Here is a 22,290-nt window from a genome sequence, read left to right as displayed (position 1 = left end):
TTGTGTGTCGATGTGTCTGTTTTCTGTTAATATGTAATGCTTTGCCTCCGTTACTGAAAATTACGATGTCACTAGAAAACAATCGCATCATCTCTCGTTTAATGGTTTACATCTTGTAATAGAATGCAATGGGATTAACCATTAGTACCTGTTTCATAAAACAAATTATTTTTGGTCGTTTTCTGGAAGGACTTGATGTAATTTTATGGTGGCACACCATTAATATTGCCTGTTTTTATGGGATTTGATTGGTTAATGTATTATATTACCCATACTGCATTACTCTGATTCCAAAAAATTCCATTTTGTTTGTTCCTTCACCTATCTTGAATGGTACTTGGTGTTAAGAGGTAGCAGCTTTCCTAAAGAATCTGTAGGTATTGTGATGGCTGTATATAGGGACACAGAGGAGGGATATTGAGGGACACATTATTGTGATGGCTGTATATAGGGACACAGAGGAGGGATATTGAGGGACACGTTGTTGTGATGGCTGTGTATAGGGACACAGAGGAGGGATATTGAGGGACACATTGTTGTGATGGCTGTATATAGGGACACAGGAGGGATATTGAGGGACACGTGATGGCTGTGTATAGGGACACAGAGGAGGGATATTGAGGGACACATTGTTGTGATGGCTGTGTATAGGGACACAGAGGAGGGATATCGAGGGACACATTGTTGTGATGGCTGTGTATAAGCCGGGACACAGAGGAGGGATATTGAGGGACACGTTGTTGTGATGGCTGTGTATAGGGACACAGAGGAGGGATATTGAGGGACACGTTGTTGTGATGGCTGTGTATAGGGACACAGAGGAGGGATATTGAGGGACACGTTGTTGTGATGGCTGTGTATAGGGACACATAGGAGGGATAATGAGGGACCCGTTGTGATGGCTATGTATAGGGACACAGAGGAGGGATATTGAGGGACACATTGTTGTGATGGCTGTATATAGGGACACAGAGGAGGGATATTGAGGGACACATTGTTGTGATGGCTGTGTATAGGGACACAGAGGAGGGATATTGAGGGACACATTGTTGTGATGGCTGTGTATAGGGACACAGAGGAGGGATATGGAGGGAGACATTGTTGTGATGGCTGTGTATAGGGACACAGAGGAGGGATATTGAGGGACACATTATTGTGATGGCTGTGTATAGGGACACAGAGGAGGGATATTGAGGGACACGTTGTTGTGATGGCTGGGAATAGGGACACAGAGGAGGGATATTGAGGGACACGTTGTGATGGCTGTGTATAGGGACACAGAGGAGGGATATTGAGGGACACGTTGTGATGGCTGTGTATAGGGACACAGAGGAGGGATATTGAGGGACACATTGTTGTGATGGCTGGGAATAGGGACACAGAGGAGGGATATTGAGAGGATGACATTGCGGTAGGATAAAGCTACCAATGTAATTCAAACTTTACCCTTCTAGGCCCTCAGATATTCTATCTAAATTAATTGAAATTTCATTGAAAGATGATTTAAATTAAATTCTTTCATATTCTCAAAAATGTTAGATATCTGCCTGTTCAATGGTAGAGATCTCCCTGTTTAAATCCTGTAAAAAGTTGCCTACTGAGGCGTTTTAGCATTGGTTTTTATCTACAATGGATCAAGGATTGTCACCTGCGAGAGTCTGACCATTTAGTCTACTTTCTGTACAGTACTATCTGTAAATATTTACACCAAAGGGGACAAAGATATGCACAAATGTAATACATATCACACTTCCTCAGGGATGAAAAACATTTTTCATAGAAAATTGAGAAGTAAAGTCAAAATAACTGAATTTCCAATTTACACAAATATATACTGCATGAACACGCATGGAGACTTGAAAATCACAAAGCAGACATTTTTCTAGGATGGGCCCTTGGGACCTTTTACTGCCAGATACTGCTTGCTTCTTAGAGCTTACCTGACTTGACCATATTAGAGATATAGCCCGCGTGACGTCCAGGATGGCACACGCTCAATGTAGTCATCGCAACTCTACCCTGTACTGATAGAGGGTTGCCTGACTGTTTGAAAGAAATGTCTAAACCTATTATATATGGTAATGCCTCAGAGATTTCTTGTATTCTTCGTAACTGTTGGACGGGGAGAAAGCTAACTGGAATTGAGTTTGATCAAGACCAGGCTCAATTTTCATCTTTGAATTTTATTTGTAGATTGTCTGACAGACGCTTTAATTATCACTGCTCTCTCGTTTATATCCTTCTGTTTCTTCTCTGACATTAACGAGTGCTTTTTATTCCGTGTTTGTGCAAAATATTTTATTTGAAAACCATTGGCAATAAAATGAAAGCCTACGTATCAGTTTTACACGGGCATGTCATGTATACATCCTATTACGTTTGTGAAATGAAATTTATACGAGTTGGTCGATTGGGATGAGATTTTATCAAAGTGTTTTTATTTCCATCTCATATTTCTAATTATAGGTTATAAAACATATAAATTTCACAAGTATAACTGAATGAATTGCGCTTATTTTTATCAAAGATGGACTATTCCTCACTGATAAATGCCACTTCCCTTTTCTCTAGCGATTCTACCATCTTGATGCAACATGTGATCTTTAAGATTGAAAGCTTGAATCAAAAGTTGGGATCTTATTTTTTTTTTTCTTCAAAGAGACTTAGCAAATGTTCTTCATTTTTACTGAACACAATATGCTACGGTGTCCCCGAGTGTCTAACAAATCAGATATTCCTCCAATGCAAACTTGATATAAGTTCACATGCCAAATGCCTTGACGGCATTTCATTGACAAGATAACTAAATTGTTGAATATGTTACAAGTTTATTACTCTTTCGGGATTGTGTGATTGGGGTTCTACCGAATCCTTCACATGCAACAGTGTTATTTTGTATGCACCGCATTGCTCCATCCTCGTGGTCTTTCTCCGGGGACCATCAAATCTAATTGTCCACTAATTACGAATTATTCAATGGCTATAGAAAACACTGAAGACATAGCACATCAAGCGGAGCGCGCTCTGATGAACGCTGTTGTAGAGTGGATAGGTTTGACAGAGTTTCATCAATTGGTTTAACTAAAGAGTGCTACCGATAATGGTTCAAAATGGAGAGTCGGGTCGACTAATGATTTAAAAAAAGAACGCTTGGAATAAAAATTGTTCAAATTGTCGGAGACACTTTCCGTATTGCGAACAAATTTTGAATGACTAACTATATTTTTAACAAGTCTTGATGATGTCCATGCGACCACTTTAGATGTTAAATTAGTTGCTTACTTTTGGAATAAGGGAATGAAATGAGGCAGAAATTGAGATAAATTTGTTTTCATTTGGTTGAATTCAGAGTCAAATTAAATCAACTCAACCCTCAGAACTGTTTATCTGTTGGGTAGTAGATGAAATTGTGGTTTCTTAGCATTTCATAAGTATTGTAAATAAATCTTTTTCATTGTTTCCAGAAGAATATTATCAAATGAATTCTAGAAATATTTATGAGATGAAGAAATATTCATTTGAATTTAACTAAACATGTTTTGAATACAAAGACCAGGTTATTATATATGACCTTGCCATTGGAATACCAGATTATTATATATGACCTTGACATTGGAATACCAGATTATTATATATGACCTTGCCATTGGAAGAGGCTGGAATGTTCCATTACATAAGCTTATGTGAGTTTTCATGAGCTGTTCGTCTATATAAATTCATTTGATGGTTTGAATCTGTCTACTTCCAAGGGAAATAATTTCCTGAATTTACTGGAAATTTTTACCCCAAGTCTGTCTTGTAATGTGATTCCTAACAATTTCCTGTAGTTTGATAGACTCCAGCGGTCATCAGATGGGTCACTGAAGTGGTCAGTATATAGACAGGACAATGTACAAGGTTAATTAGAGGTGATAAGTAATGCTAGGTTTAATCCAGTGTTGTATATATTTTGTCTCTTCAGGTGAAGGTCATGCTAAAGATTTGTCCCTCCAATCATTACGGAGAACAGGGAAACTCCTTCCTAGCTATAGACCCCCGCAAAAAACAGGTGACAGTCTACGATCCTACCGCGGCCGGCTTTACCACTGCTGCCCATCGCAGGACTGCCACAACAACAGCACCAAAAATGTTTGCCTTCGATGCTGTCTTTTCACCTGACGATTCACAGGTAAATTTTTTAGCATTTTTTCTCTAGCCAAAAACAAAGCAAAACATTTTTTTCTGGTCAAGAAATACAGAAGTGCAAAAAAGTAGAACTGGAATGTAGCTCTCGCAGCTAATGGAAAAGAAAGGAGAGTTCGGAAAAACAAAAGGATCAAAGATCTCCTAATTCTTCTGCATTAATTAACCCTAATGAATTATAGTAACCAACAGTTAGTCTAATTTGTTCCCTTTTATTCATTCAAGGTGGAAATTTTGCCGATAAGTGGTCTTCTTCACAATGAAAATAACAGTAATTACCATTCATGTCCCAAGTATCCTGGACCTTCCCATCAGACCTTCATCCGTTATCATAGCTTGGATGAAAAGAAGTTGAGTTTTGATGTCTGTAACAATAAAGACTATTGATGTATTTGTTCATTTCTTTGTTCTGTTCTTTAAATAGACTGAGGTGTGCGCCAGCAGCTTAACTGAAATCATCCAGGGAGTTGTGAACGGAGCGGATGGATGTCTGTTTACTTATGGCTACTCAAAACTGGGTGAGCAGACGTCACTAAAAATTAGACAATAGTAGCATTACAGATAATATTGGGGCGCATGATGATTTATTTTCATGAAAAAAATCAGGTTTACTAATTTCATTAACCATGTATTGAATGAGCTCCCTTCAACCTTACCTGTTATCTCTCTCCATTATAAAATGGTCTAAAGTGGATTTAAACAGGATATCATTGTGATAAAATTTTGAAATTCAATAATGATAAAAGTGCAATTTGAACTTGATAAATCTCAAGTTGAAATCTTACGTGTTATAGATGTCAGTTTGAGGATCATTCAAATCATCACTGTTGATATCCGACCATTTTGTTGATCCCACAGAGAGACTTTCACTCGGCCTTTTTTCATAAAACAGTCTTGAACAAACATGCACCACAACACTTTGTTGTAATGCTATTTGCTGCTGTGCACTCTCCGAGATCACACCCGAAGTCCACATTCTGACAGCCTTCGTATCATGTTAATGAGTCTCCAAATTATAACTGATCAGCCCAGGACTTTCACCATTACTGCACCTCCCCAAGTAATCAAAGTTCCAATGCAGATCAGATTGAAAAAAAATCTGCAGCGTTAAAGTACAAAATAATTGTTGCCTGTATTAATACCGTATCATATTCTGGTTTGAGCATCAGAAATACATGCCATCAGTGCTGAGGTTTTGCATGAAGAAAGTCCATTTGCATTCCCATAGAGAGTTTTTTCAAAGAAATAATAAAATACATATCGTAGCTATGAGCATGTCTAGCAATTTTTTGGGTTAATAATGAGGATGCTGCTGGTTATAATTTCCAAATGTTTTCCTGCAGCTTTCTCCAGAGTTTTTTATTTAAAAAAAGAAATATCAAGGTGCATCCGCATCCATGCCATTGTGCAGTAAAATTTAGCCTTGTCAAAATCAATTAGTATGATCAAGTTTATACTTTCATGATGTTAAAAAGAAACATTAAAAGCACAATGGTTTCGGTAATAATGATTCAGCAGCTTCTGATAAATGATGTATCATTTGTAATTCAAAATATCAAGCAAATTTCAGAACAATTTATTTGGCTACATTTTTTTTGAAAAACTTGATATCAAAAGATTTTTCCCCTCAACTAAGTGATAGAATTGAAATCCCAAAGAACGTTTGGCTGCATGAGTCAGATTGAAGCTTTGAATAATATTTGTCATATTTTCAATTTTATTACATAAATTGATCAAAGGGAACCTGACATTTCAGTATCAAATGTTTTTCTCTCTCTTCAATTCTTGCAGAATTTAATTAGAAGTATCCCGTGAATAACCGGCTTGCATCTGTTCTGTGCAGAGTTTGAGAATTTGTAGTAAGCTTTGCTGTGTTTTAAATGAAATTCTAGCTTCTTAATCAGAATTACATCAATATCTAAGACTGGTAATGTAAAGTTGTTAAGCAAATTGTAATGAAGTTTGGCGATGTAAAAAGTTTGGCAATGTAAAGATGTTTGGAAATTAGCTTTGGCAGTATAGAAAGTTTAACAAAATAAGGAGGTTCGGCAATGTAAAACTTCAACAATATAAGGAGGTTCGGCAATGTAAAACTTCAACAAAATAAGGAGGTTCGGCAATGTAAAACTTCAACAATATAAGGAGGTTCGGCAATGTAAAACTTCAACAATATAAGGAGGTTCGGCAATGTAAAACTTCAACAAAATAAGGAGGTTCAGCAATGTAAAAGTTAAACAAAATAAGGAGGTTCGGCAATGTAAAACTTCAACAAAATAAGGAGGTTCAGCAATGTAAAACTTCAACAATATAAGGAGGTTCGGCAATATAAAAAAATTATCAATATTCAGAGGTTGGCAATATAAAAAGTTAAACAATGTAAAGAGGTTGGCAATGTGAATAGACTTGACAACACATGTAAATGTAAAAATAATGGTATGTTTATAGATAAAAATATTTGTATGAATACATCTACATATGTACATGTATATCATATATCTATATTGGTATGAATACATCTACATATGTACCTTTATATCCTATATCTATATTGGTCACATGTGATTGTGATTTGTGGAACAATAACTAAATTGTTAGACACTACTATACCAGTGTGGCCATCTTTTCTGCCTGATGAGCCCCTCCTGCTGGGATTCTACAGGGAAATGGCTCATTGGTTTGGTTCCTTGCTGATAAACTCATCAGGGTCCACCCTCGACAAAGCAAGGCCATTATGGCCACAAAATGGATGTAATTTTGATGGTCTGTTTCAACACTTCCAAGACCTGTGCTAATTGTCCATGAAGACAGTCCGTTGCTACATTTGCTGAAATTTTAATATACATTTGGAAAATTTGTAACTTTGGCTAGTTGTGTTGGGATTGGATTAAGATATGGATTTAGTACACAGCAAAAGCAATATCAAAATCATACCACATTTGGAACTAGATAAGTTTGAGATAAATGAAAAAATATCTTTACATAATAATACAAGTTTAATTTGATGTCTCTTGGGTCAGAATTTTAGGATGAACAAGATATCTAGGGACAACACAATATGGCTGTTTTTGGCACCAAAAGTATACAATTGTATATAGGTTACAAAGTTAATTAAATTATTAGCTGAATTTATAATTATAAATGTTCTACTCAGTAATTAACATGTAAATGGAAGAGATAATGTTCTGTACCAGTTTTTGCCCTCCTACTTACTGCTGAAATGTGCTATTGTCACTTTGAAGAGAATTCCAGGGATTATTTTTGTATAATAGATGATAGGAAAAGGAATTTTCATGGGGAGGCCTAGTTAGACACATTCCTCATTCTGGTCATGTGACAAATGTTGTACATTTGAAGAGCATACCCAAAACATTTTGTAAGCCTGTCAAAATGTAATATCAAAACAGTTGATACCGTTAGCACAAGGAATTTAGGAAGACTTCAATATCCTGGCTAATTCTGACATTAACCAAGATAATGATTACCTCCCCTTGTCATTGGAGCTCTTCTGGCTTGCATCGACTTCCTGATACCAATGATGGAGGGGGATGCGTCACACGTGTGGTGATTGTAGTTTTACCCCTCATTTTGGTAATTAGATGAAGCTAGGATATATTAAACTGTCAGCCAAGAAACTATCTTCCACCATTATATATTCCATATGGGTAGACCATTCGTCTCTAGTATCTGTACTCGACACATATATATGGGTTCTTGTCTACTTACTGGTGTAAGATATTAGTTCTACTGGTGATGTGAGTACTGGTTCAACATTATCAGGAAAGATCATGTATTCTCAAATGAGAACAAATGTATTGGCATATTTTAAAATATCTTTGGAATGATAAATGCAGTGTTTTTCTCTTAAAACCCATCGCTGAAAACCAGAAAAATATCATAGCTATCAATCAACATTGAAGTGTATTATGTATATTCTAAGAATTGTGACAGAAGTCATTTATTTATTTTATATGCCATATATAGGACTAAATCATGTGAGTTTAAAATTTATTCAATTTGGAATATTTAATAGAAAAAAGTAAATTTGCGTGTCTGTTTGTGCTACCGATGGGAACCCCCTGGTCACCAAGTCACCTTGCTCTGAAGAAGTTAGATTTTATAAGAAAATTTCAGATGACTCAGAAAATCCAATCTTTGCCAAAAAGTGTGGAAATCAAATTACTTGCCACAAAAACGACAGGCTGTTGTATTGAATAAATGAAATATAGTGAAGTCGGTTAGTATTGATGCCTCCTATACATAATTGTCTATCCCCGCATATTGATATGGTGTAGCGATATTGTTTTCTAATTCAATTTTTCTCGCTCTGTTGCTTCCTATTTTGACGAGACATTTTTCGTCTCTCTTCAAAAACATGTGTCATCTAGGGGGAGATGAAAAGGCCAATTACATCGTTATTGAATAGTGTAGAAAGGGCTTGGTCATGTTTTTATTGTGGCGAGTTTTCCTCTAATAAATAAATTAGTAATGTCTTAAGGCTCAGTGTGAAGATAAAATTCCGTCAGAGTTAAGGAATTTAAAGGAACATGACAATATGGCTTATTAGATGAGCTTAAGTATTGTAGAGGACAAAACAAGTGTCGAGGAATAGTGAATACTATAGTGACTGTGTCCATAGCGGACAAGCAATCCCCCAAAGGGCCATTCCTGGCTAGTGTTGTTTTCGTTGGGTTGGCACGTGCTTGCATGTTGCTCACTGAATTAAAGGTCTGCTAAAATGCTGTAAGAGAGAAAATCAAGTCACCATTAGTGCAGTGAACCGTGGCAAATGACATATTATTGTCATATTCCGAACCATCTGTACGACAGTATGCTAATGCAAGATATTAGGGACCAGCGATTGGCCTCTAGACCACATATTACTTGGAAAATAAGATTGGAAAGGATTCACAATTAGTAATGAAATCATGTTTTGGACTTCAATGAAAAATATGTAGAATGTTTGTATGGGTTTGTTCTGATGGTTTGGGATTTTATTTTCTTGTTTTTTGTTTGTTTGATTTTTTTTTTTTTTTTTTTTTTCACTTTTATTATCAATATTGATATGTTTTGATATGCATTAATATAAAATCAATGTTGACATTTCTAAAACTCAAAAAAACTTGGAAATATGCAGAATTATCTTGGATTAAAAAGAATTTGTTTTAATGCTGTCAAAGACTGTTAATGTAATATCATTGTACTGTACTATATTCTGTAATGACATTGGCTTATATGTACAATATACATGAATAATTATGAACTTCAAATTGTACAATACAAATGATTATAATTACAGGTAAATCATATACAATGGTAGGCCAGGACCAATCAGCACAGACATTAGGCATTATCCCTTGTGCCATCGCTTGGTTGTTCCGTCTTATCAACGAACAAAAAGAAAAGACCGGAGCACGATTCTCAGTACGAGTGTCCGCTGTAGAAGTGACCGGAAAAGCTGAGTGCCTCAAAGACCTTCTCTCAGATGTTGCTGCTGGTAAGTTGTCTTTTCTCTCAGATGTTGTTTGTGGTAAGTTGTCTCTTCTCTCAGATGTTGTTGATGGTAAGTTGTCTCTTCTCTCAGATGATGTTGGTGGTAAGTTGTCTTTTCTCTCAGATGATGTTGGTGGTAAGTTGTCTTTTCTCTCAGATGATGTTGGTGGTAAGTTGTCTTTTCTCTCAGATGATGTTGGTGGTAAGTTGTCTCTCAGATGTTGTTGATGGTAAGTTGTCTTGTCTCTCAGATGTTGTTGGTGGTAAGTTGTCTCTCAGATGTTGTTGGTGGTAAGTTGTCTCTCAGATGTTGTTGATGGTAAGTTGTCTCTCAGATGTTGTTGGTGGTAAGTTGTCTCTCAGATGTTGTTGGTGGTAAGTTGTCTCTTCTCTCAGATGTTGTTGGTGGTAAGTTGTCTCTCAGATGTTGTTGGTGGTAAGTTGTCTCTCAGATGTTGTTGGTGGTAAGTTGTCTTGTCTCTCAGATGTTGTTGGTGGTAAGTTGTCTCTCAGATGTTGTTGATGGTAAGTTGTCTTGTCTCTCAGATGTTGTTGGTGGTAAGTTGTCTCTCAGATGTTGTTGTTGGTAAGTTGTCTCTCAGATGTTGTTGTTGGTAAGTTGTCTCTCAGATGTTGTTGGTGGTAAGTTGTCTCTCAGATGTTGTTGGTGGTAAGTTGTCTCTCAGATGTTGTTGGTGGTAAGTTGTCCCTTTTCACCAACAAACTTGTTTTAAAAGCATACAAAGTTATTTCAAGGTTTATTTTAACCAAATGGTTTTATTTATTTATAATCACAAAATGTCTTTACAATTAAATTAAGTAATGACATAGTTGGTGCATGAGTAGAGAAAAAATCTTCTATTAACCAATCGGCACTTCTGGCAGATCGGCACTTTCAGCAGAATTGAAAAACACTGACGAAGCAACTGCAGTTGAAACATGCAACAGTTTTGCGCTATTACTTCCAAAAAGGCAACCTTGACCTGAAAAAGTGTGACAGCAGCATTGATGGACGATACAGAGTTTGGATTCACACTTCACATTCAGCCCAATGCTGGAATCAAGTACTACACAATAGGTCTGGAATATTTAGTTATGAAGTAATGGAATTAAACTGAGCTTAGGCAGTGAAATATTCATGAAGAAAGCACCTACACTGGGTTTTTCACCATCCAAAATAGACGCGGATGATCTCCGAGTATCAGTGTGACATTTTACTGTATTGAAGTCCTCAGAGACTGGAAGTTGAGTCATACTGGACAATGCCTCTGTACTTATATATGATACATATACTTTGATCTACTGGCTGTGAGGGAGAAAAAAAGCAATACACATCAATTTTTAGCGATCAAATACTGAATACATATGTAATATAGTGCAGTATTGTAGACAAGCATTACTCTTTGACAAAAAATGTTGTCACACACGTCTGAATAACATCATTACCAAGCCTCGATACATGTCAATTAGTATGGGTACAGGAGCTGGAGTCCCTGATTGGATGACAAGATTCATTAGCCAGGTTTAGTACCAAATTGTAAATTGGTTTTACCGTGAAGTTTTTTTTACCTTGAAGACTTAAAATGCAAGGCAGTATGCATCGGCATTAAAGTTTTTTTCTGAAACAATTGCAGCAGTTTTAGAATCAATAGGGAGTCTAATTCTGTATAGAGCGGCACTCTGTGATAGCGAGGCTGCCCTTTTATTCACCAGACAGTCTCCAGCAGCAGCAGCAGCAGAGAGTCTGCTGTCATGTATATAGCAGGTCTTGTCGGCATTCAATTCCTTACCATCATTATTTGTCGACCTGATCGTTTTATTTGGAGGTCTGATTACCAATAGCTAGATATTGTTGGTTCTGGCACACTATGATACTATATAGTCCTTACCATAAATGTCAGACTGGGTACCGACACACTATACTATAGTCCTTATCATAAATGTCAGACTGGGTACTGACACACTACACTATAGTCCTTACCATAAATATCAGACTGGGTACCGACACACTATAATATAGTCCTTACCATAAGTGTCAGACTGGGTACTGACACACTACACTATAGTCCTTACCATAAATGTCAGACTGCGTACTGACACACTACACTATAGTCCTTACCATAAATGTCAGACTGGGTACCGACACACTATAATATAGTCCTTACCATAAATGTCAGACTGGGTACCGACACACTACACTATAGTCCTTACCATAAATGTCAGACTGACATACTACACTATAGTCCTTACCAAAAGTGTCAGACTGGATACTGACATACTACACTATAGTCCTTACCATAAATGTCAGACTGACACACTACACTATAGTCCTTACCATAAATGTCAGACTGGATACAATGACCAAAACATAAAAGTACCAAGTTTCAGCTTCAGACATTTTCGATATTGTGTGATAGTGGCTCTGGTTGAGATTCTTTTCGGTGTTTGACTTTGATGGCATTCTTATCATTTAAATTGTTCTGAAGAGATCTCATGTGAGTGATTCCAAGACCTGTCTCATACAGAGTCTGAAATTGTATCTGATTCACACTCATACAGAGTCTGAAATTGTATCCGATTCACACCCATACAGAGTCTGAAATTGTAACTGATTCACACCCATACAGAGTCTGAAATTGTAACCGATTCACACTCATACAGAGTCTGAAATTGTATCTGATTCACACTCATACAGAGTCTGAAATTGTATCTGATTCACACTCATACAGAGTCTGAAATTGTATCTGATTCACACTCATACAGAGTCTGAAATTGTAACCGATTCACACCCATACAGAGTCTGAAATTGTAACCGATTCACACTCATACAGAGTCTGAAATTGTATCTGATTCACACTCATACAGAGTCTGAAATTGTATCTGATTCACACTCATACAGAGTCTGAAATTGTATCTGATTCACACTCATACAGAGTCTGAAATTGTATCTGATTCACACCCATACAGAGTCTGAAATTGTAACCGATTCACACTCATACAGAGTCTGAAATTGTATCCGATTCACACCCATACAGAGTATGAAATTGTAACCGATTCACACTCATGTAGTTGTTTGAATCACATCACAAGCTCAGGAACTAAAAATTTATCATTACTTTCAAACTTAAAATGCTTTACTAGACAGTGCTTCGATGTGAAATATTGAGAAGAATTTTAGGTGTTAGATAGCTAAAAACATTTACTGCAAAACATTATCTTCATCATGTTGTAGCTTTAAAGTAAGGGATAATTTGGTATTGATTTGTATTTCTGGTCAAATGGATATACACTGCACAATAGTGTAATTACTTACTACAAAAATAAAAAGAAGAATATCTTCATTAGCTTTTGGGCTGACTGCCAACTTACATTTTATCTGCCATAGAAAATGTTAATTGATTGTAGACATGAACCAGTAATTACCTCCCTTGGATGTGATGGTTGTTAGCACATTTTGTGTAACATTGAGGCATACAGCAGCTGTTGGCAAGCTTCAGTCTCTCACAGAGCTACCCAAACATACAGGTATACAAGATGAGGTGGTCATAAAAAAATACATCTCCTGTTCGTTAGTTATATGTGGCGACCCATACTTGTACAATAGCTTGTCAGTTATAAGTTATGTCGGTTGTAAAAACACGAAATCATGTTACGATTGTGTTAAGGTTGTCCCAGAACAACTGACACGAGAATATAGAATTTACATAGACTCTATCCTAGACATACCTTGTGTCTCGATCGTAGACTTACCTTGTGTCTTGATCCTAGACATGCCTTGTGTCTCGATCCTAGACATACCTTGTGTCTCGATCCTAGACATACCTTGTGTCTCGATCCTAAACATACCTTGTGTCTCGATCCTAGACATACCTTGTTTCTCGATCCTAGACATACCTTGTGTCTCGATCCTAGACATACCTTGTGTCTCGATCCTAGACATAACTTGTGTCTCGATCCTAGACATAACTTGTGTCTCGATCCTAGACATGCCTTGTGTCTCGATCCTAGACATAACTTGTGTCTCGATCCTAGACATAACTTGTGTCTCGATCCTAGACATACCTTGTGTCTTGATCCTAGACATACCTTGTGTCTCGATCCTAGACATACCTTGTGTCTCGATCCTAGACATACCTTGTGTCTCGATCCTAGACATACCTTGTGTCTCGATCCTAGACATACCTTGTGTCTCGATCCTACACATACCTTGTGTCTCGATCCTAGACATGCCTTGTGTCTCGATTCTTGACATACTTTGTGTCTCGATCCTAGACATGCCTTGTGTCTCAATCCTATGTATACCGCACAACCTGTTTACCTGTAACAATGTAGACCAGACTACCTGTTTACCAGACTACCTGTTTACCAGTAGCAATGTAGACCAGACTACCTGTTTACCTGTAACAATGTAGACCAGACTACCTGTTTACCAGACTACCTGTTTACCAGACTACCTGTTTACCAGTAACAATGTAGACCAGACTACCTGTTTACCTGTAACAGACCTGATGGAATGCTGGGCCGTGATTGGTTACATTAGGATGTGGCCTGGGTGTACCGGTCCACAGCTCCCCCCTACCTGGAACATGGCGATTATCACACCGTTAATACATGTTGAGGCACCAACAGCTAGCCCTTGCTTATAACTGGTAAATGGGCCTCCCAATGGCTTGACATCGCCTCGTAAACATCAACATGTGCCAGGCTCCACTCAGGGCTGTAAATTACAAGTCCAGGCCAGTTCCTCTCTTTCTGGTAATCTTTTTTCACTCTGGTCTTGTGTACTTACCAGCGACCAACAAGCTGAACTCTAGTTTTCCTTAAAAATTTCCTGACATGGATCTTGCTGTGGATAGGTGTGTGGTTTTGTGTAGGTCTGGTTGGGGCTTAGTTGTGGTCTTTTTCAATGAAATTTTGTCCACTTTTGAAAATATTTGAGAAAAATCATGTGACAACTGACACAACCTTCCTTTACAGTAGAGCAGTGATACATGTGTTTCTATCTTCAAGACATTGTATTCTATCATTGTGATAAAGAATTCTGCTTTTTGATAATTTTGTTATATTTTGTTAATAAGATTTTGTCTGAAATATTCTCCACTTCAGGACATTCCAGTGAATTACAACTGAAATTATTTCCAAACGTTAGATAATCTGCGTAAATATGAGGTGTGCTCTCGTAACCATGGTTATTTGTTGACAGGTGTTGAATCAGGAAGTGGTACTGCCCCTGGAGTCTACCTCAGGGAAGATCCAATTTGTGGAACTCAGCTGGAGAACCAGAGTGAGTTGAGAGCCCCCACAGCAGAACGAGCCACGTACTACCTGGACGCTGCCATTGCTGCCCGAACAAAACTAGGTATGGTATTATTAAAATTTTACTTCATCAATTCCTGCCTCGAACACTATATCTTAAGTTTAATTCCATTTCCAAGTTTTGGGATATTTGCTTTATACAGTTTTTAAAAATAAAAAAAAAAAAGAGTTTGTTTCTGGTAAGGAATTTATGTTTTCCATTGATAATCATCAATAGTGTGTGAAATAAGAGACATACATTCACAACACATCACTGGCAAAGTTTCTTGTGTGGCATAGAGAAAGTACCTGGCATGTTTGTAGGAAGTTAGTGTCTATTAGCTAATGTTATCTGTGATCTCCCAAGATATGGTCCAGATAGGATCGTCTGAACAGCCAATTTATTGGCTATCTCCAATAATTCACCTTGTATGTTTATGTGATACACAAGTCGGTTTGTCCCCCTGTATCAGCACACTTCTACACCAGCTGGATATACATGGTCCTTCTTATTCTTTTTCATTTAAGATTTATTTAATCTGCCTAGCTTTGAAGTAATGGTGTTCCAAACATTTGCCACATCGTTAGAATGATATAGTTGAGTCTGTCAAAATAACCTGTACTTTTAGTTCATAAAACATCATGTTTGGATTACATCATATCTATATAAAACATCATGTTTGGATTACATCATATCTACATCAAACATCATGTTTGGATTACATCATATCTATATAAACATCATGTTTGGATTACATCATATCTACATCAAACATCATGTTTGGATTACATCATATCTATATAAAACATCATGTTTGGATTACATCATATCTTCATCAAACATCATGTTTGGATTACATCATATCTACATAAAACATCTTGTTTGGATTACATCATATCTATATAAACATCATGTTTGGATTACATCATATCTATATAAAACATCATGTTTGGATTACATCATATCTATATAAAACATCATGTTTGGATTACATCATATCTATATAAACATCATGTTTGGATTACATCATATCTATATAAACATCATGTTTGGATTACATCATATCTATATAAAACATCATGTTTGGATTACATCATATCTATATAAAACATCATGTTTGGATTACACCATATCTACATAAAACATCATGTTTGGATTACATCATATCTATATAAACATCATGTTTGGATTACATCATATCTACATCAAACATCATGTTTGGATTACACCATATCTACATAAAACATCATGTTTGGATTACATCATATCTACATAAAACATCATGTTTGGATTACATCATATCTATATAAACATCATGTTTGGATTACACCATATCTACATAAAACATCATGTTTGGATTACATCATATCTATATCAACATCATGTTTGGATTACATCATATCTATATAAACATCATGTTTGGATTACACCATATCTACATCAAACATCATGTTTGGATTACATCATATCTACATAGTTTATATTGATATCTGTAACAAAAGGAAATAGTAAGAAATATTAACTGTAGCTCCAAGCTTAAAATAATGCTTTACCATTGTTAGTGACATTTCCATTTGTCGGATATTTCTTGTTTCCAGACTCTTTTTCTCATTGTCAAAGATATTACTCATCTTTGGCCGACTTTGATGTTAATTTGTTAACAGATATGTCCCCCCTTACTCCCCCTTACTGGGAGACCACAGTGGGGAACACTTGGGCAGTGTTAGGCATTTTGTGGTTTGGCAAAGAAATCAGTCTTTGGTTATCCTAATTCTAGGGATATTATTTCATTGTTGTTAAACAGCAGACGGCTGGTCAATGATGACTCGGGGCATGCAATTTGGGATTAAGGGTCTTCATCCTGCATTCCCCACAAAAATCTTTTATACCATTCCAGTCAATTGATATTAAGACTCATTTGGGAAAAAATAGGGGTTGTTGGATATTACTAAAAAGCTACTGAAACATAAAAAAGAATGTTATTGTAGAATTCTGATGGGATATGAATTATGTCTTTGATGCGGAACCATGGCTAACAGATTAAAGGACACTGAGAAAGGGGATAAAGTGGATCACTGGTAGTCACAAACGTACTAGTTAGGCTAATCACAAACAGATGCTATCAACTTTCATATAACAACTCTTTAGCTTTCATATGCTTTGTTTTTATCCATCAATTATCCATTTAGACCAGAAAAAAAATGATGAAATTGGGCAAATTTAAAACAATTTATGACTGAGAAAGGCAATTTTGTTGAATGTCTTCACTGGCCACAACAGGTTTCTTGAGAAGTTTCATTCTCGCCGTTGTGCAGTATGCCATTAGGACTTAAGTGGTCGGGTCCCCTGGGTAAAATTCCTATGCTTATGGATATAAAGGGCCATGCCTGATGCTTCCTAACTGTGTTTTAATGGCTCCTGATATAGCAAGTCGTGTGAGTATTATAGGTTTAATCATAATGTAAAACTCTCAAGTTGTTGGAAGCAGCCGTCGTCATTATGGTAAAACATTATTGTGGTGTATAGATACAAATTTTGATTTACTTATCTATTTGGAACTTAGAAGTATTGTTATTGCAAAAACGTATGGACTCCATAGTGATTCAATCATTTTAATACTCTCTTCAAAATCCTAAATCATTTTAATACTCTCTTCAAAATCCTACTTGAGACTGAAGCATGTGATTGGTCGTTGAATCGTACCATCAAATAGTTGGCGTTTTTTGGGGTTTTTTTTTTTCTTTTTACTAATTCATTTTGTCTGAAGATCCCCACTGATATACATGCAGTGTGTCTTTTCCAAAAACCTAATTGTGTGTTCAGTATTGTGGATTCATCTTTTCTTCGTGTTTTGTGTTGTTACAGATGAGGAGGAAAGTCGATCATCTCACCTCCTATTTACATTACATGTGTATCAGTATCGGATAGAAAAGGCCAACCAGGCCGGTCTTCCTGGGGGTAAGTACACATTTATAGAGTTGTAACTCAGTATCGGATAGAAAAGGTCAACCAGGCGGGTCTTCCTGGGGGTAAGTTCACATTTATAGAGTTGTAACTCAGTATCGGATAGAAAAGGTCAACCAGGCCGGTCTTCCTGGGGGTAAGTTCACATTTATAGAGTTGTAACTCAGTATCGGATAGAAAAGGCCAACCAGGCCGGTCTTCCTGGGGGTAAGTTCACATTTATAGAGTTGTAACTCAGTATCGGATAGAAAAGGCCAACCAGGCCGGTCTTCCTGGGGGTAAGTTTGTATAAAGCTGTAAATGGTGCCGCAATCTTATGTCCGTTTATACTGCTGGGTAGGCTGATACATTTACCACCAACATGATAGAAGTTTTACCTTTGAGATAGGAGCAGATTGGGGAAAAAAACGTATTAATAATTGGAAGGCACAAGAGAATTTAATTAAGTACATGTGTGTCATGTCATATTTGAACAAAATATTCGCAAAGAACACTCCACATTTTTTCAATTTTGTTTTATGATTTCTGGGAGAAAATTTGTAAACGAGTGTTTGTAAGCCTATGGAAGCTTTCGTGAGAAATACAATGTATATAATTTACTTGATACTTGTTGCTTTCACATGACAAATACAGTAATTATACAGAGTTCCAGTACACGATAGATCGACAAATGGTTTCTGTCGAGTGTTACATCAGGACCACTAGATCGAGTTAAGGGCAGAGACAAAACCAATCACTAGTGTCTCTTATAGCGAGTGGATCTCGTCCGATTAATCTGTCAGTGGGGCGGTAATTCAAGTGTAAATACGTAGAAAAGACAACCGCAGAAATTTATATCACTCAACTTGTTCAAGTTCATTTGGACTTTAGTATTAGAGTGTTATAGGCAGAAACAGGCACTGGGTGCCAAGGCGATGGAATTGTACGCTAAAAAGCACTTTAGAATAATATTACAATGGTAACGATTGCTGTGTGACGACACACAATCTGACACTAATACAACTCCTATCAAACAAGATTTTCTGGCCTGTCTATATTCAGGAAACTTGGAATTGGGTGTTTAATCATAGCACTTGTGTAAGTTTCGATGACCCTTCACCACTTGCACTCCCAAGACTCGAACCGTTTGTAGAGATGCATTTGACGACAAACAATATCCCTTGGAGACGAGGTGCAAATCAAATTCCGCTTTTCCAATGCCAATCACGGAACAGTTTCATCAGCTGACAAATTGAATTTTGAAAACTTGAATCGACAGTAAATTAACCTGTTGCTACCAGAACATGGCCTCCACGCTGGTGCTATATCAGACGGGAGTCAACAGGTTTTTACTGAGGTCTGAGGGAGGCCCCAGTGGGGAAAACACGATATGACCAACAGTATCTAGGGGGCAGGGCCACACGTGTTAACGACAGACACACCAGTTGTATTTGGTGATGTCTCTTCATTCCGTCTGATACTGCTGAATTGATTTGCTATGGAAATGATTGTGTTATTCTGTTTGCAGTCAAATTAGAGCCGGGAGCAGTATGAAATACAATAGTTAGGATCAATATGACTTAAAACAGGGCCCGACTTCTGATCGCTATCACAAGTCTCTTGTTTGTTGGGAGAAAAAAGAATGTCGTTTCTTCCTTAGAAGTGATAAAATGATGGGAATCCATTTCCCATATGTCGTTGATATCACACAGTCTAAATTCGGCTGATTCTCCCCAGAAGTCAGAATGTGCAGTTATTTTAGCAGGAATGGTGTATCTGCTTTGAAGACGAGGCAAAAGGTGCAGGATTTCGTGAGTTTGGCATTTAGAGCAAGAGACAGGCGATAACGAAAACAAAAAACGAAATGAAAATATAGGTCTCCTTCTGGGGCGATAATGAAAATATAGGTCTCCTTCTGGGGTTTTACAAAGTGTACAAGTTTTCAGACACGAGGAAGATGGTGTACACAAGATTTTTCTCATACATGACTTGTGTTTTGGTCCAAAAAAACTTTAAGAAGATCAATTTTATTGTCTGAAAGAATTCATGAGTCACATAAAAAATTATTTAGCAACACGTGCACAACACATTAATGAATGTGCGATGCATATGGACAGTACCTTTCATCAAATACTATGGGGAGGACCAATGACGATGGGGGTTCTTTTTGGTTAGGAATCTCGCTTTCTTGTACAAAGGAAGGCTTGCATTGTGTGCGTTGAATCTGTTTAGGATATGCCATACCTTCCCGTTATAATAGATATGGCCTAGCATCAGCATGTGCAGTAAACGTGACTTTGGGCGTAAACCTACAGGCAAAGTCTCAGAACTTCCCGGACTATTCTTATCAATCTCCAAATAGGAGAGCACATTAATGTAAAGAGTGAAATTCAAAACTTGTATTAAGGCGGGAAAAAAATGAAAAATTACCAGGTATGTTGAAAATTTTCAGATTTGTCATGAAATGAAATATAGAATGCATCTCATTCTGTAAAGAATTTTGGTAACGTTATCTTCATCTTGTCATACACAATTGCTTTACACTGCAAAAACAACTCACTTTAATCACCGGAACAGCCATTTTATGTGAGATAGCAACTGAGGGAGCATCTGACTCACTTCCTTAAACACATTACATACACAAATAATAGTCTGAAAGATCATTCTATATATCTACGATAGAAACATCAAGTAATTGGTAGATTTAGTAACTAACAGTGAGGAAGTATAGGCAGGTCTACGATAGAAACATCAAGTAATTGGTAGATTTAGTAACTAACAGTATGGAAGTAGGCAGGTCCATGTCCTCAAATTTAAAACTTTTAATCAACTAATTTTTTTTTAGCACAGTTTTCCTGCATTATTTAATTCTCAGAAAGATGACCAAATTCTTTGTGATATCAATCAAAGAAGACTAGTAGGGATACATTCACAATGCAAGTTAAAAAAGGAGTTTGAACGCTGTATCTGGCTATTTAATGTTGTTTTCTAAACAGGGAAACTTGATAATATTAGTAAAACCAAACTTTACATCATCCAGGTTTTGTTTAAGTAGCAAGGTGTTAAGTTTTGAATGATAGCAGTTAATCAGAAAGAGTGGATTTATGGAAGGAATGAGGTAGAACACATACTGGCATTACCATACACGGTGAGAGGATCTAGACGGTGAGAGGATCTAGACGGTGAGAGGATCTAGACGGTGAGAGGATCTAGACGGTGAGAGGATCTAGACGGTGAGAGGATCTAGACGGTGAGAGGATCTAGACAGTGAGAGGATCTAGACGGACAATGTTGATTAAGCCAGCCTAGCTGGGTAAAGTAATCAACAGACCTATACAACCAAGACACTTAATATCAATCTACATGGTAATAGACTTTGTAGCCATCAACACAAATTTACTTTATTTATTTACACACATCTCCCTGCCATAATAACCTCATGATGTCGGGCGCGCAACTCAATTCATCATTTTTGCTCATTACTATTTACATAGGGTGTCGTATCGACATTACATAGGGTGTCGTATTGACATTACATAGGGTGTCGTATCGACGTTACATAGGGTGTCATATCGACATTACATTGGGTGTCGTATCAACATTACATAGGGTGTCGTATCGACATTACATAGGGTGTCGTATCGACGTTACATAGGGTGTCATATCGATATTACATTGGGTGTCGTATCAACATTACATTGGGTGTCGTATCGACGTTACATAGGGTGTCGTATCGACATTACATAGGGTGTCGTATCGATATTACATTGGGTGTCGCATCGACATTACATTGGGTGTCGTATCGACATTACATTGGGTGTGGTATCGACATTACATTGGGTGTCGTATCGACATTACATAGGGTGTCGTATCGACATTACATAGGGTGTCGTAACGACATTACATAGGGTGTCGTATCGACATTACATTGGGTGTCGTATCGACATTACATTGGGTGTTGTATCGACATTACATTGGGTGTCGTATCGACGTTACATAGGGTGTGCTGTAGACAGAGCAATGGTAATCCACTCTATGTCTGAACATGGCTTTCATTATAGACCTTAATTAACGGGTGTCGAGCCTCCACTACTGTGGTGGTGGAACAGCTTTATAACATAATGAAAAGTACCAGTTAACATAAATTTATGAAATGACAGTTATAATTTTGAATCCTAATGCATTACTCCTCTCCTATATTCCTGTATTATTTACTAAAACAATAAACATCTGTTGTTGATTATGGACATTAGAGCATATCATCTAAACAATTCTGTAATATCAGATTCAAAATTAGGACATGGAAATGGCAGATTGTTTTTAATGAGAAAGGATGGTATCCTCTGTCAATTTCTATTTAATCTTACCTTACCATAAAT

At 37.0% G+C, this 22,290-nt stretch overlaps 1 protein-coding gene across 5 annotated transcripts in view; it reads left to right on the top strand.

Annotated features, from left to right (window-relative positions):
• The window catches only part of LOC117324551 (kinesin-like protein KIF26B), a 385,773-nt gene that overhangs the window by 347,792 nt on the left and 15,691 nt on the right, over nucleotides 1-22,290 (top strand). For all 5 annotated transcript variants that reach the window (XM_033880465.1, XM_033880464.1, XM_033880466.1 and 2 more), the window contains 5 exons: nucleotides 3,962-4,168; nucleotides 4,607-4,700; nucleotides 9,479-9,676; nucleotides 14,876-15,031; nucleotides 17,834-17,926. In XM_033880465.1, the coding sequence (XP_033736356.1) occupies nucleotides 3,962-4,168; nucleotides 4,607-4,700; nucleotides 9,479-9,676; nucleotides 14,876-15,031; nucleotides 17,834-17,926 (748 nt within the window). The remainder of the gene's footprint in view (nucleotides 1-3,961; nucleotides 4,169-4,606; nucleotides 4,701-9,478; nucleotides 9,677-14,875; nucleotides 15,032-17,833; nucleotides 17,927-22,290) is intronic.

Source organism: Pecten maximus, chromosome 3, assembly GCF_902652985.1.
Source record: "Pecten maximus chromosome 3, xPecMax1.1, whole genome shotgun sequence".
Classification (NCBI taxonomy): domain Eukaryota; kingdom Metazoa; phylum Mollusca; class Bivalvia; order Pectinida; family Pectinidae; genus Pecten; species Pecten maximus.
The sequence above is the reverse complement of the archived record's forward strand: the minus strand, read 5'-3'. Positions and strand labels throughout refer to the sequence as shown.